The sequence below is a fragment of the Palaemon carinicauda genome, chromosome 26, assembly GCF_036898095.1.
Source record: "Palaemon carinicauda isolate YSFRI2023 chromosome 26, ASM3689809v2, whole genome shotgun sequence".
NCBI lineage: Eukaryota > Metazoa > Arthropoda > Malacostraca > Decapoda > Palaemonidae > Palaemon > Palaemon carinicauda.
The window spans coordinates 100883903-100899925 of record NC_090750.1 but is presented as its reverse complement, the minus strand read 5'-3'; the positions used below and the strand labels follow the sequence as shown (position 1 = coordinate 100899925).

Here is a 16023-nt window from a genome sequence, read left to right as displayed (position 1 = left end):
TGTTGGGAAAAGGGATCTCCTTGTTCAAGAAGAACCCCGACCTAGTGTTATTCTCAGACGCGTCCGAGTCAGGCTGGGGAGCAACACTAGGGAACAAAGAGGTCTCAGGTATTTGGGAAGGGAGTCAGGTCAGTTGGCATATCAACAGGAAGGAATTGATGGCCATTTTGTTAGGGCTCAAGGCCTTCAAAACCTCGGTGTCGGGAAAGACTGTGGAGATCAATTCCGACAACACCACAGCTCTCGCGTACATAAGGAAGCAAGGGGGAACTCACTCCCTCTCCCTGTTTTCAACTGCGAGAGAGCTTCTCCTCTGGGCGAACGAGAACGAGACCCAGCTGTTGACAAGGTTTGTTCAAGGGCAGAGAAACATCAGGGCAGACATGCTCAGCAGGAGGGGACAGGTCCTTCCTACAGAGTGGACTCTCAACCCGCATGTCTGTCGGAGCCTCTGGAAGTTGTGGGGCAGACCAGTGATAGACCTTTTCGCCTCCGGTCTAAACAAGAGGATCCCCAACTACTGCTCCCTAGTCCCGGACGAGGAAGCTGTTGCAGTGGACTCCTTCTTGATGGATTGGACGGGGCTGGACATGTATGCCTTTCCCCCGTTCAAGATCATCAATCTGGTTGTCAGGAAGTTCGCTCTCCTCGATTCGGGACGAATGATCCTAGTGGCTCCATTCTGGCCTGCGAGGGAATGGTTGACCGAAGTGGTAGGGTTACTGATGGACTTTCCAAGAAGACTCCCGGCAAGTCCAGATCTTCTCAGACAACCCCACTTCGAGAGATTTCACCAAAACCCCCTCGCTCTCAATCTGACTGCCTTCAGACTGTCGAGAAGCTCGTAAGATCTCGAGGCTTTTTGGCACAAACGGCGAAAGCTATTGCCAGGGCAAGGAGGATCTCTTCACAAAGAGTCTACCAGTCAAAGTGGGAGACCTTTAGAGCTTGGTGCAGGAGGCGCAAGGTTTCCTCGTCCTCTACCTCTCTAAGCCAGATTGCAGACTTTCTTTTGTACCTCAGGCAGGATGCTAAGCTGGCTGTATCTACCATTAAAGGATACAGGAGTATGCTCTCAACCGTCTTTAGGCATAGAGGCTTAGAGTTATTTCAGAATAAGGACTTGCAGGACCTCATTAGGTCTTTTGAGACAACGAAGCAGGTGCACTTGGAACCTGGATGTGGTGCTTAAGTTTTTGTGCTCCAGGAAGTTTGAGCCTATCTCGCAAGCTTCTCTGCGAGATGTGACTAAGAAAACCCTCTTCCTTTTGTCTCTAGCGACTGCCAGGAGGATCAGCGAGGTCCAGGCAATCGAGAAGCGTGTAGGCTTCACCCTAAATGGAGCGGTTTGTTCCTTGAGGTTCGACTTTCTCACCAAGAATGAGAACCCTTCGAAACCCTGGCCTAGGACTTTTGAAGTCCCTAACCTCACGAATCTAGTAGGTCAGGAACAGGAAAGCCTCCTCTGCCCGGTTAGGGCTCTCAAGGCTTATTTGGCCCACACTAAGAGCGTGAGGGGTGCTTCCAACTCCTTATGGTGTTCAGTGAAGGATCCTCAAAAACCCCTGTCAAAGAACGCTTTGTCCTTTTTCCTGAGGGAAACTATTAGGGAAGCCCACCTCTTTTGTGAGGAAGAAAACTTCGCCCTGTTAAAAGTACGGGCTCACGAAGTAAGGGCCATTGCTGCTTCGCTGGCATACCGGAAAAATATGTCAGTTAAGCAGATCATGGACGCAACGTTCTGGAGGAGCAACTCTGTCTTCGCTTCTCATTACCTCAGAGAGGTAAGAGTGGACTATGACAAGTGTTATACCTTGGGCCCATACGTAGCTGTGGCTTCTGTATTAGGCAAAGGAGTTACTACCCCCACTCAACCTTAGTTTATGTACTTGTATATGGGTTTGTGTTTTTTATGGTTGTCTGAGGTCCTCGTCCTATGGTACGGTTCCCTCAGTCCAGATAGATAGTTTATATCTATATCTGCAAGGTTAGATGGTTAGCTTTAGTAAGGTTGCTGGTTTTTTATATGGGAAGGTAGTTTTTTGAAGTCTAGTCAAGTTGTTGGTCCTACCCCTTGGACAGACTCGATTGAGTTGTTTGCAGCGTAGCAGGTCTACTCCTGGCTGAACACTCCTAAGGGAAAGCGACTCTAGAGGCAGTTACCTTTGAAGTCAGCTACCTTAGCAGGTAAGGAATCAAGGTGTTTGTTCTCCTACAACTCTTTTGTTGTTTCCCCAACTATGTTTTTCTGTCTGTTTCCCTCCTCCAAATGTGTGAATCAGCTATATATATATAACTGCCAGGTAAGTTCTATTCATAAAAATGGAGTTTTTATGATAAAACAAAGTTTTATGAATACTTACCTGGCAGTTATATATATGTTTTAAAGCCCACCCACCTCCCCTCAGGAGACAGGTCGGGCAAAGATAATCTGAGGAACAGAAAATGGGAATGATTCCAAGTACCACCCTGTAAGGGTTGTTAACCATCTAACCACACAACCACCACAAGGCGGTTGCCGCGATTTTCGATTAAATTCTGCCGCAGTCGGAGACTCAGCTATATATATATATAACTACCAGGTAAGTATTCATAAAACTTTGTTTTATCATAAAAACTCCATTTTAAATAAGGAATATATAATAGTTAACTAATTTTCTTTGGCATTAATAACCATTGCTATTATGATGCCAGTTAATATTTATTAATCAATCAAATCCCTCTTGAAGACTATCGCACTAAGAGCATTTTTTGCCTTTATCTTGGGCTAGTACATTTCTGGAGGGTTGCAAGTACCCATCCAACATAAATATCCATAGAGTGAATTTAAAAACTTTTGAATGTCACTTGACGTGGATAAACGGTTTGCGACAACTTATGAAATGTCACGGGGTTCACCTTTGAGGGGTTAAGTCATTCTTCCTGCCTCAATCACACCTCCCGGTCCTTGGGCCAAAGATCAAAAGTGATTTGATACAATCTGGCAGGTGGGTGACCCTCCCCACCTACTTCCCATTAACTACCATATCCATATAAGGATTCAATGGCCACTCCAATTCAGGGTGAAGACAAGCTCTTATTTGATTGAATCAGGTTTGTTTATTATGGAAAAATAAAAATTTCATTCAAGTGATTTTATTTCTTTTCAGTGATGCATGGGCAGTTGTATGCAGTCATATCTGGTTTATTTGCAGCAATAGCTAGTCTTTGTGGAAAATATGCCATGGCCTCCTCCGAAGCACAAGAGCTATGTGAATCTGTGTTATTAGCATTAAGTCCAGATGAGGATCTTTCAAAGGCTAAACTTGTTGAATCAAGTTGCAATGAGGTATTTCCATAAAACATTTTTATTGAAATTTATTACATAATTATGTGAATAACTCTTATGATGTGAATATGCAAAGGGCAAATGTGAACTTAGAGAACGCTTTTCTTTCTTATTCTTACAGAGCGGCTAACTTTAAGATTATTTTGACTTACATTTGAAATCTTGCGAAAAAAAAGTTTGTACATAAATATAAACTTTCATTTGTTCCAGCATAGATACAAACCCTCCGCTATTTATAGGGTATACATTCGGCGTAGCTGAAAGACGAGCCATGATAATTTTAGTGAGGGATAACTACCCCATCCGCTGGTTAGCGGGTGGGGTGTGGGGTAGACTGGCTACCTCGCTCACTCACACCTCTCGGCTGAGTAACCATTTTACTTTATGGCTCAGTAGAGGTCGGACATGCTGCCTTTCTCTCCCGCAAAGACTTGCCTTGATTGTTTTTTTTTTTCTCTTGTGTGTGTTTTCATTTATCTTACATATATATGCGTGTATATATGTATAAGTGGAAAGATACGTTTATGTTGTTAGATACTTGTAACTTTAATTACAGTTGACAATGTATCTGACTGCCTCTGCCGTAAGGGAGTTGTCATTGCCAACCTACCCTGCGCTGATGGTTGTTTCATTACTGAGTTAAAGTGTATAACAGTTCATATCGCTTTCGAGGAATTATCTTACAAGGCAGGTGACTTATTCCCCGAATAGTGTATGTTGTGCAGCGGAGCATGAATTGTAATTGATCACAAATTTTTTTTCTACAGGTAGCAGCAACGTAGAACACAAGGCCGATGGCTACGGCCGCCCTGTTCGTTATCCTGCGCTCCATGTGGTAGCTCGTGAGCTTCCCACGTTACGAGGTAGCAATCGCTGTCAACCTTCAACTTGATGTTCCTCCTTCGAGGGGAACTTCTCTCTCTCTCTCTCTCTCGCTCTCTCTCTCGCTCGTGAGAGAGATTTTTACGCCTATGCTTTTTTCCCATAGAACTGGGAGAAAGCTTGCTTTAAGCGATGTCCTCCTTTGGGAGGACTTCTCTCTCGTTCTCGAGAGAGAGAGAGATTTTTATGCCTACGCTTTTTTCCCACCGAGCTGGGAGAAAGCTTGCCTTAGGCGATGTCCTCCTTCGGGAGGACTTCTCTCTCGTTCGCGAGAGAGAGATTATTACGCCTACACTTTTTTCCCCATAGAGCTGAGAGAAAGCTTGTCTTAAGCGATGTCCTCCTTCGGAAGGACTTCTCTCTTGTTCGCGATAGAGATATTATTAAGCCTACGCTTTTTTCCCATAGAGCTGGGAGAAAGCTTGTCTTAGGCGATGTCCTCATTTGGGAGGACTTCTCCCTCATTCGTGAGAGAGATATTTTACGCCTATGCTTTATTCCCATAGAGCTGGGAGAAAGCTTGTCTTAGGCGATCTCCATCGGGAGAACTTCCCTCTCGTTCGCGAGAAATAACTTGTAGGAGTTTGCTGATCCACCAGGGGTGGGGGCAGAGCTTTCTCTGAAGCAGGTTAACCCTTCGGGGGAACGAGTTTCCCGTTCTCGAGAGAAGACCGCCTCTGGGCATCGGCGGTCCCCCGTTACGCTTATGGTTCTCCTTCAGGGGCGGATCGAGAGCCTTCTCTTAAGCGACATTCTCCTTCGGGAAAACAAACCTCTTATGCGAAGGTGTTATCTTTGAACCTGCTATTCTCCTTGACTCTTCGGGGTCTCGTTACGATCACCCTTTGGGCTGGCGTGATCGTGAGCCTTTGGGCCCTCGTCATGTTGATCCTGCGGGTTCTCATGACAGTAGGAGTCCTTCGGGACTCCGCTCGAAACCTCCGGGTTTCAGTTACGCTGAACCTTCGGGCTCTCGTAACGATGGTAACGTTGAGCCTTCGGGAACTTGTACCATCAATCACGCTGACCTTTCGGGGTCTCATGACTGAGGAACCTTGGTTCCTCGTTACGCTGACCCTTCAGGGTCTCGTAACATTAGCTACGCAGAACCCTTGGGCTCTCGTATCTTTAGTCACTCTGACACTTCGGTGTTTTGCGTCAGGGAAACCTCGGTTTCTCGCTACGCTGATCCTTCGGGGTCTCGTAACATTAGTTACGCTGAACCCTTGGGGTCTCTTAACTTTAGTCACTCTGACACATCGGTGTTTTGTGACAGGGAAACTTCAGTTTCTGATTATGCTGACCCTTCCGGGTCTCGTAACATTAGTTACGCTGAACCCTTGGGCTCTCGTAACTTTAGTCACTCTGACTCTTCGGTGTTTTGTGACAGGAAAACTTCGGTTTCTCATTACGCTGACCCTTCGCGGGCTCGTAACATTAGTTACGCTGAACCCTTGGGCTCTTGTAACTTTAGTCACTCTGACACTTCAGTGTTTTGTGACAGGGAAACTTTAGTTTCTCGTTACGCTGACCCTTTGGGGTCTTGTAACATTAGTTACGCAGAACCCTTGGGCTCTCATAACTTTAGTCACTTTGACACTTCAGTGTTTTGTGACAGGGAAACTTTGGTTTCTAATTGCGCTGACCCTTCGTGGTCTCGCAACACAGGCTACGTTAGGCTTTTGGTTTCTCGTGCCCTTAGTCACGCTGATCCTTCGGGGTCTCGTGACAGAGAAACTTCCGTTTCTCGTTTGCGCTGACCCTTCGGGGTCCCACAACGCAGTTCACGCTGAGCCTTCGGGTTCTCATGACCCTAGTCATACTTATATGACAGAGAGTTTGCGGACTCTCGTTGTGTTGATCGTTCATGCTCACACAAGACAGGCTATCGTGAACCTTCGGGTGAACGTAGTAGTGAGTAATCTCGCCACACTGAGACCGTGCGTGCAAATTGGGGCGCACGACCAATTTGGCGCACACGACCAACTTTATGCGCGCACGGCCGATCTGGTGCGCACGTCCAAATTGGCGCGCGCGGCCGATGTGGCACACACGACCAACCTTATGAGTGCACGGCCGATCTGGCGCGCACGACCAACCTTATGAGTGCACGGCCGATCTGGCGCGCACGACCAACCTTATGAGTGCACGGCCGATCTGGCGCGCACGACCAATTTGGTGCACACAGCTGATGTGGCATGCATGACCAACCTTATGCGCACAACCAACACAGCGAGGGCGAACAACTAGGCGCGCGCACGACCAAATTGGCACGCACGACCAACTTGGCGCGCACGTCTAACCTTATGCGCGCGAACAACTAGGTGTGAGTAATCAGTTGAAGTGAGCGAACAACTCTTATAACAGAAAGTTTTCGAACTCTCGTTGCGCGAAGTGTTCGCGCGCACAAGAATTTTACTCTCATGACAGAGAGTTTTCGAACTCTCGTCCCGTGAAGTGTTCGCACGCGCCCATCGTCATCAAGAGTTTTACTCTTTTGACAGAGGGATGCCTGCTGCCTAGGGGTTTCCGACTCTCTTCAGGTAACTATGACACAGTTCCTTTGGGTCCTGGTCACGTAACACGATTCCTGAAAATTCCATCAGGAATCAGCGACAGAGTTCCTGCGGGTTCTAGTAACAACATCCCTTAAGGTCGTGAGAAAGGAATTCACAAATAGATTCTGAACCCCTAGGTTCTCATCCGAATCTCTCGGTTTCTGCGATCCAGAGTTTTTTCTGAAAACTCTATGGTCAACCTCCCCCCCGTACGGGATGGGTCTTCCAAATGTGTGACTTAATAAGTCACTCTACACTCCCAGCTGATTACTATGTTAGCTAGTCTGGTTTCGCCAGCACTGATTCTTTCGTTTTCGAACGAACCACCGTCATCTTCCCTCCACCCTCCCACATCGAATGGTTTGGTTAGCAGACGGAAATTAGCGGGAATGAAACATTCTTTACATTCCAGTTCATTTCCCCTGGCAGGCCTTGCCTGAATTAGACAGTAGTTTTCTCACTAGCGAGAAAGCGTTCGATGGCAACTCCTTTGGGTAAGCGGTCGATGGCAATTATGTCTGGTCTTCTTAAAGCAAACCCCCACATACGAGACTTCACCCTTTTCGGGAGACTCGTTCCTGAGAAGTTTTACAGAACTTCAATGGGTGTTGTTAAACTTCATGAAGGCTTTAAGCCTTCCCGTAACATGCGCTCTAGCCAAAACAAAACCGTGATGTTATTGTCTTAAACTCAGGTTCTACCGTTTGATGGAGTCAGCCTCCCCCGTCATTGTACACTGGGTACAACGACTTGCCGTTTTACACGGTAGGCTTCTGAGACTTTTTTATTCTATCCTTACAGGGTTATTGTTTTGAACAATTAGTCCCAAAGGAACACTGTTAGCTGATGTTAAAGAACGAATTATGTTTACGAACGTTTCAAACCCCGCCCACAGGTAACCAGACATCCGTGTCTGTGTAATGAACACTGGCTAGCCACTCACATAAAGAGGAAGGGTAAACCAAAGGGGAAATGATTGTTTCTATAACTGTATATTTTGTTTGAGAACATGTGCGTTCTCATTCAAGAAAATATTACGGTTAGTCAACGATCAAAATTCCTTGGGCAAGAATGTTGCGATTCGTTGCACATACATTATTCCCGCAACCGGATTCGTTGCAAACGTTTCCTGGTGGCAGAGAATACGCATGCACTAGCGCAGATGGACAAGTACATATATGCATGCAAGCGATCTTTCTGTCAATAAGGGCTGTATACATCTTGCAATTAGAACTCCATTCTATTAAGTTGTATATTTATATCCCTGACTGAAACCAGGTTATTCAGTACATTACTTGGCTACTTTCCTGTAACCAGACATACGGCATTTACGTTCTGCCTCCTTATAGGCATTTTTTCCTTTCCCCCGATCGGAAGTCTTAGTCTCCTACAAAGGCTTTGGCTGGAAACTTCTCATAAGCATATCTGTTCCCTTGTAGGTAACATTTAATATAAATGCTAGTTTACCGATCGGAGACGGAGAAGTACGAACGTTTTTTGTCCTAAGAAGGAGAAACCTCCGTTACGAATGTTTTCAACGGTCTCCAACTGAGTTCCGGACACGACTTTTAAGTCGAACTACGCATGTATGCTTGTCATGCTCACAGTTCGGTGTTACTACTCCGTAGTAGACTTATGCTTTTTACCCATCCAACAATAGATTGGAGATACATCTCAATCCCCTCTTGGGTTTGGTTGGATGCGTTCGGTGATTACAGTACAGTCTCTGTCTGGAAAGCGATCTCTATGGAGATTCGCTACTATAACATGAGCTGTACTAATTAACTGGTTTACCGTTTGTTATCGGTCTTATTCGGCCTACCACACTGGATTGGTGGCAGTTGGAGGGAGGACAGGCTGTTCCCCTTCATTGCAAGAACGTGCAAATAGTTACAAGTCTCAACATCATCTCGAGATGTGTTTATTGCTATGCACTCCCCCCCTTCACCGCTAGACGACCCGCGGATGATTGGTGGCAGACGAGAGCTTCTGCCAAGAGGCCTGTATTTTTTGTCTTTTTGTCTTCCTGTCTTCCCTCTGGATCTGATGCTCTCTTTAATGCATCAAAAGAGAGAGAGAGAGGGGGGGGGGGGCATATGCCGCACCATTCCATCCTCGTCCGTTGGCCCGATTCAGAAAGGTATCAGCATTCACCTCTCTTAGAGAACCATCTAGCAGTACGAAGCCTCAGATGGACAGAGGACAACTAGTTGCTCCCATCCGCTCGCGTCATTTTTGGTACAGGAATGTGCTTGCAAAACCAACCAGATAGTGGAATCATCTTGTATCCAACAAAGTCTTAACTTTGTGAGGTCCCCGACTGTGGTTATGCTCGCAGCGGACCTGAACTTCAGGCTCCTGCTCGACCGTTCCCCAGTCCTGGAACACCAGGCCCTTAAACCCTCCAAGATCGGTGGGGCGGCCTAGAGGTGTGCTTTTTTTTTCCCCCATTCGATCTGGTGAAAAAGTCCTCAGCCAAATCAGGATAAGCAAGATGTTATCAATGACTCCAATAGCTTTGCTATGGCACCCCGGAGAATGGTTCCCGGACTTCTGCAGCCCCTGACGGAGTTCCAATAGCTTCGCTATGGCAACCCGCAGAATGGTTCCCGGACCTTCTGCAGCTCCTGACGGAGTTCCGAGGGATCTTCCTCCACGACACCACCTTCCAAGCAGCCACATGCGAACACTTTCCTAAGCCGTAGCTTTGCTTTGACTTCACGCCTGGGACGATCCTACACCACCTCTCTCAGAGAGGCCTTTCGCAATGAGTTGCGGAAAAGATGTCTAGGCACCTCAGACACTTTTCAGCGTCGGTCTTCCTGGCGAAGTGTTCGGTCCTTTGTGACTGATGTTGTGGAAGGGATTCTCTCCCATCGATGCCTTTACTTATACAAGTTTGAGATAACTTGTCCCCCGTCGGATCTCAACCTACTCCTGGGAATGCGGTTCGGTTCCTTCAGTCCCTGAAGGCCCCTCTCTACGAACCTTTATGCCAGGCAGCAGATTGCTTCCTTACATGGAAGATGGCCTTTCTACTCACTTGGGTTTTGACCAAGAGAGTTAGTGTGTTGTATTATCCATCTTCTGATGTCTCCTACTCTAGGAGACGGGTAGAAATAATACTTAGCGGCGTCCCTGAGCTGATTGCCAAGACTCAAAATCCGAATGTGCTGTACCCTAGGTGCAGCCCATTTTGGATAGAGAGTCTTCGTTCGGTAACCGAAAACCCATCATCTGGGGTTTTACCGAGTGAGCAGTCTGTGGGGTTACCTTAAAAGAACGATACCAGCTCGCCCCCGTGTGTCGGCACTATTGACCAGCACGGGGAAGGTCAAGAGGAGGATCTCAAGGATTTCCTTCCCCTCTGGGATTGGAAGGCAATTGAGGTTGTCTCAATCTACTCTCCTAAGACCCAGAGCTCGTAACGTCAGTGGCGTTGCTACGTCCCTGGCGTTCAAGAAACTACTCTGTGGCGCAGATACTTTAAGTGGGCATGTGGAAGAGTCAATCGACCTTCACGGCCCACTACCTGCAAAGACGTAACCCACAAGAACATGGAGATCTTTTCCATCGGTCCTGTGGTGGTCGCACAACAAATGGTCTAAACACCTCAGGCTCCTTGATGGACAAGTAGCAGAGGATTGAGAGCTGAGATTACCTGGATTAGTCTGGGGTAAATTAGTAAGAATGCCTGGCTCCTTTCTTCCTTTCACCTTCTCCTCTCTGGGGAAAACAGCTCCGTAAGCCTCAGCATAGCTGACCTCACCTTGCTGCAGGTAAGACCCATTTCACTTGTGCCTCCTAAGTATAGAAGAATACTTTGTTACTTCCCCAATACCTTTTTGAGGGAGGGTATTGGGTAAGTCTTAAGAACAATAGGTTTTGTACTCTAGTTCCTATGTTAAAGACAAGCCACACTGTTAGTTCCACTCACACAAGATTCTGCAGGCCACTATCAGTGCATTAACTCATATCGGCACTTGATTTTAGCGAGGGTAGGGTCCCTTCTACTATCGGTCACAGATCGAAATAGAGAGGACCCCGGGTCATGACCAAGGCCAGTTGGTGAGGACTTTCTCCCTCCTAAGAGTAAGTCACCTTATAAATAGCAGAGGGTTTGTATCTACGCCGGAACAAATAACAAATTTGTAAGTAATTTGTATTTTTCCTAGTATACAAACCTGTAGCTATTTTTACAAATTGGCCCGCCAACCTGTCCCCCGAGAAGTCCTGCCATAAAGCAAAGGGGTTACTCAGCCGAGAGGTGTTAGTGAGCGGGGTAGCCAGTCTACCCCACCCCTCACCTACTAACTAGCGGATGGGGTAGTCATCCCTCACTAAAGTTATCATGGCCTGTCTTTCAGCTACGCTGAAAGTATACCCTATAAATAACTCCAGGTTTGTAGTTATGGTAGTTAACAACAGATGTTAGTAGTACTGTCATACTTGCCTTATTAAGTCAAGCATCTTTTCACTTTCCCCACTTGGGGAAAGGATGTTTGTCTCTATAGCAAAACAAACAATTGCCCTTTATATAGGAGATACTTTAGGATGAGCTGGAATGACCATTTAATTGTTAACAAAGTAATAACTAGTTATGGTAGTTGAAGTCAGGTAGATGAGGTGGAGCCACCTACCTCTAGTCTGAGCCAAGTCACTTTTGATTTCGGCCACTTGGTGAAATTATATGTAACTATTAAACTCCACATTTTTTTTTCCATGCAGATACAAACCATTCATCCTTTATTTGGAGTAAGATTTCAACATGAGCTGGAAAGGCAATTGAATCATTAATAATGTAGTTAAATACCAAGAGGTATTACTTAGGGAAAGCCTAGCCCTTTTGCCTGTCAGTGAGACTAGAACTTTTGACTTAAAGTGTATCTGGTACAGATACAATGTTATTGACTTATTGAAAGTCATCCTTTACATAATAGTATGATTTCAGTGTCTTATTATTGCTTCATCCTCTTTCATATATATCAACTGTCTCCATCCTTGCTGCCCTCTAAAGGAGAGAATGCCTTGTTGAAGTCTTCGTGCTTCAACAGGAAATCTTGTTTTCATGTTGAAGCATTGTGACGGGCAAGAGGGCTCTAGAACTTGAGGAAATTGCTCCCCCCAGTTTGAGTCTAGATTTCTCTCTCATCTTTTTCTTCCTCTGAATATTACTTCGACCTTCTCCTGTTTTTATCAACTTTCTTTCGTGTTGCTATCCTAACTCTATGAGTAAAATTTCCTTATATATATGTATGTATGTATGTATATATATATATATATATATATATATATATATATATATATATATATATACTGTATATATATATATATATATATATATATATATATATATATATATATATATATATATATATATATATATATATATATACTGTATATATATATATGTTTATATGTATGTATATATGTGTATATATATGCATATATATATATATATATATATATATATATATATATATATATATATATATATATATATCCTATGTCAACGGATAATGAGACATCGGAACATGGGTTTTTTCACTGAAAGGTTTGTGAATAAACTTTACACAGCCTAATATTCTCAGACGAGTACCTACTTGCTTTTAAGATCACTCTGGTAGTACTGCTTAACATTTGGTAAGTAAATGCAATGTTGCTCTGTCAATACGCTTGCTGAATTGTTAGATTTTGGGAAATTCTCCACTGTGATGAAAATATACTGTCACCAATAGGCTTATCACAAGTCCTCTATCAGGCTTAAGACATGTGACCTATAACAGAGTTCAGTGATCGCACACTACAATTTGTGTCAGTCATAGTACTCTTAAAAAGGTAATTGATCTCACTGTATAAAACAAATACTTCTACATATTTTTCATACAAGGATTAGGATATTACTCCCAACCCCCAAGTTCCTCACTCCAGGAGGAGTTGCGCACTCGCCCTCTTTAGTCTATTGTATATAGAGGACACTCCTACCCGGAAAAGGCATGGCATGTATTAAACAGAAATGCAACATAAACTATATGCATAGAAATCACCCCCCAAAAATAAGACATCTTCCACAAAAAAATAAAAAAATGAAATATTGCATGTGAAAATATACACAATATTGTATAAAATCATTTCACTCATTTATTCCTATGACCTCTGCAACTAAAATACAGAATACACAAAGTGAAAAAATATCATATCAACATTGGTATTAAACAACTTTATCAATAATCTCCCTCTGGTCGCGGCCAATACAGGCATTTTGGGCGGGATAGAGGTAGGAATAGACATTCCTTCATTCCTCGATTTTACTTGTCCGTGTGTATGGTACAATTTCGCAACACAACTCACCACCACCGTTTCGGCATTTTTAAAATCACTACTACACTTGCGCTTGTTACTAACAATCGGTGGCCACTAGCCATTTTCCCGAGAAAATCATTCATCTTCCTGCCCTTCTTTTATAAATCTTAAGTATAAGGTATGCACATCTACACATTCTCCAACACTGTCTTTCTTAGAGGCTAAACTTTATTCCCGTTGCCACTTGCCCTTCGGGAACCTCCCCGTCCCAGCAACCAGGAATCATATAAATACATAGATAGTACAGCGTACGCCTGACGGATCACACCTGCTCTATTCAACTTTATTCTGTTTTTAGGTTCACTGAGCAGTATGTCATACGTATTGCTACACTCAGGAAAATTATCACAACACTTTACTTATACGTTAAGCACCAACATATGAACACACTGTTATCATTAAGTTTATTTAGAACACGTCAAAAGAAGAAATGAGGTCTGTTCAAACAACAACAAAATTCCTACTCTTCAACTCGGGATAAGGAGGTACACTCTGATTAACACTTTTGAAAACCACCTCTTCCGGCACCACATGTATGTGGGCCTGATGATGTTCAGACACTGTGTCATCAATAATGCTTTCTATCACTACTTTGTTAGATTTAACCATCTTTACTCGGTACAGACCCAAATACGCTGGCTCTAGCTTGTATTTCCTAGGTTGTAATCATTTCAAATACACACGATCGCCCACAAATACTTTTACCGGTGCGGTTTTGAACCGACCATCATACTTTGAGCTGTGTTTTTCATTAGCTCTTTTCAAAAACCTTTCAGTGGTGTTCATTACTCTCCTCAAGAGATTTAGTAAATCGACATGGTATTGCTCTGTTAAATAATTTGGCAACTATAGTGAATTAATCAGGACCATATATGGTAACACTGGATCCTGTCCATACACTAAAAAGAAGGGTGCGTGTCTGTTGTGTTATACCAGTAGGAAAGGGTCCTACCACATCCATATGCACCCTATAATATTTAATAGGATTCACAGGTCACTTTATGGCTTCCGGTACAGTGTTTTTATGTTCTTTGAAACAGTTACAAGCACGAAAACATTTTATATAATTTTCTATAGATTTTCTCATTCGTAAACAAAAGAAGGATTCTCGTGCTCTCCTTAATGTTCTATCAATCCTTACGACGAGGATAGGATTAATTGCAAGGTCTATTTCCTAGAGTATTTATTATATTTGAAAATGGCAAAGAGGGTGGGATTGATTGCAAGGTCTATTTCCTAGAATATTTATATTCGAAAATGGCGACCGGGATGGGATTGATTGCAAGATCATTTTCCTACAGTATTTATTTATATTAAAAAAAGGCGACGAAGATGGGATTGATTGCAAGGTCTATTTCCTAGAGTATTTATTTATATTCGAAAATGGCAACGAGGATGGGATTGATTGCAAGGTCTGTTTCCTAAAGTATATTTTACTATGTAAAAGTCCTTCAGTTGATTGTGTTTCAGAGTCACATATTCCCAATATTTGTATAGATATTTTACTAAATTTTATATTTGGGTGCATTAATTTCTTGGGAAAATCCTGCCAAAGTGTATTTCACACAGTGCACATGGAGCACTGAGGCAGTAAGTTCCTATGAAGTGGAATTTGATAAAAAAATACTTATATCTTTGATGTTTGCTAGTGATGCTGAGGAGCATATGAATGTATTGTCTGATCTTAAAGAAGAATTGGAAAAAATGGATAGGATGTTTTAAATTAAATTTAGATTAGAGCAGGTTAAGACGTCGATAGCAATCCGTTGGTGAGTGAGGAAATGGATACTTGATATGTTTATGACTATCGATTGACTATGTCCCTTTCTCTCCTTAACACCAAGGTGTAAGAAAGTGTTGCTTTTGCCTGGTATCCATTTAGATGGCTCGCTACCTAAAATTTCACAACTTAAATTACTAAAACTCCTTTGCTAATATATCCTAATAAACGTCGTAAGGTTATTTCAAAGTTTTTACAAGAATTTGAAGCAACCGTAGATAAGTATGGTCTTATAGTACCCTTATTAAATTTACTGTTCTTACAAGACAGCTTTCCGGTGACTGGTTTAAACTAGTAAATTCTCTAGATCAGTGGCTACCTGTCCTTTCAACTTCACGGACCAGTCAAGAGTGAACAAAAATTATACGAACCATTACATACTCTAAGCTGATTCTTGGGTGTATTTGAGACTCCGAAATCCAAAAGGGTTTAAATATAAAGGCAATCAAAAACACATATTACAGTTAACTTAACCAATGTAGATAAATTAGTGAGATTTCTGTGCTTACTTTGCTGAAAAAAGTTTCTCAAGATATGGATAATGTCAAGTTTATTGGAGTAATTTTCATCAAGAAAATTACCTTTTTTTCCCATATAAATGACCTATCTCCTCTTAACGAGAAAAATTTTTCTCAGTCATCGTGCTTCAACAGGAAATATAATTTTCATGTTGAAGTATAGAAACGGGCAAAACGGCTCTCGAACTCGTAGAAATTGTTCCCACAGTTCAAATCTAAATTTCTCTCTCTCATCTTTTTCTTCCTCTGAATATTACATCGACCTTCTCCTAATTTTATAAACTTTCTTTCGTCTTACTGCCCCAACTCTATGAGTAGCATTTATATATATATTATATATATATATATATATATATATATAGATAGATAGATAGATAGATAGATACATATATATATATATAAATACACACACACACACACATATATATATATATATATATATATATATATATATATATATATATATATATATATATACACATATATATATATAAGTACATACATACATATATATATATATATATATATATATATATATATATATATATATATATTTATATACACATATATAAGTACATATATATATATATATAT

The 16023-nt window shown here is 42.7% G+C and overlaps 1 protein-coding gene across 1 annotated transcript in view; it reads left to right on the top strand.

Annotated features, from left to right (window-relative positions):
- The window catches only part of LOC137620347 (transmembrane protein 42), a 150431-nt gene that overhangs the window by 71472 nt on the left and 62936 nt on the right, over positions 1–16023 (top strand). Inside the window, exon 2 of the mRNA XM_068350579.1 lies at positions 3150–3328. Coding sequence (XP_068206680.1) covers positions 3152–3328 — 177 coding nt within the window. The 5' untranslated portion in view covers positions 3150–3151. The remainder of the gene's footprint in view (positions 1–3149; positions 3329–16023) is intronic.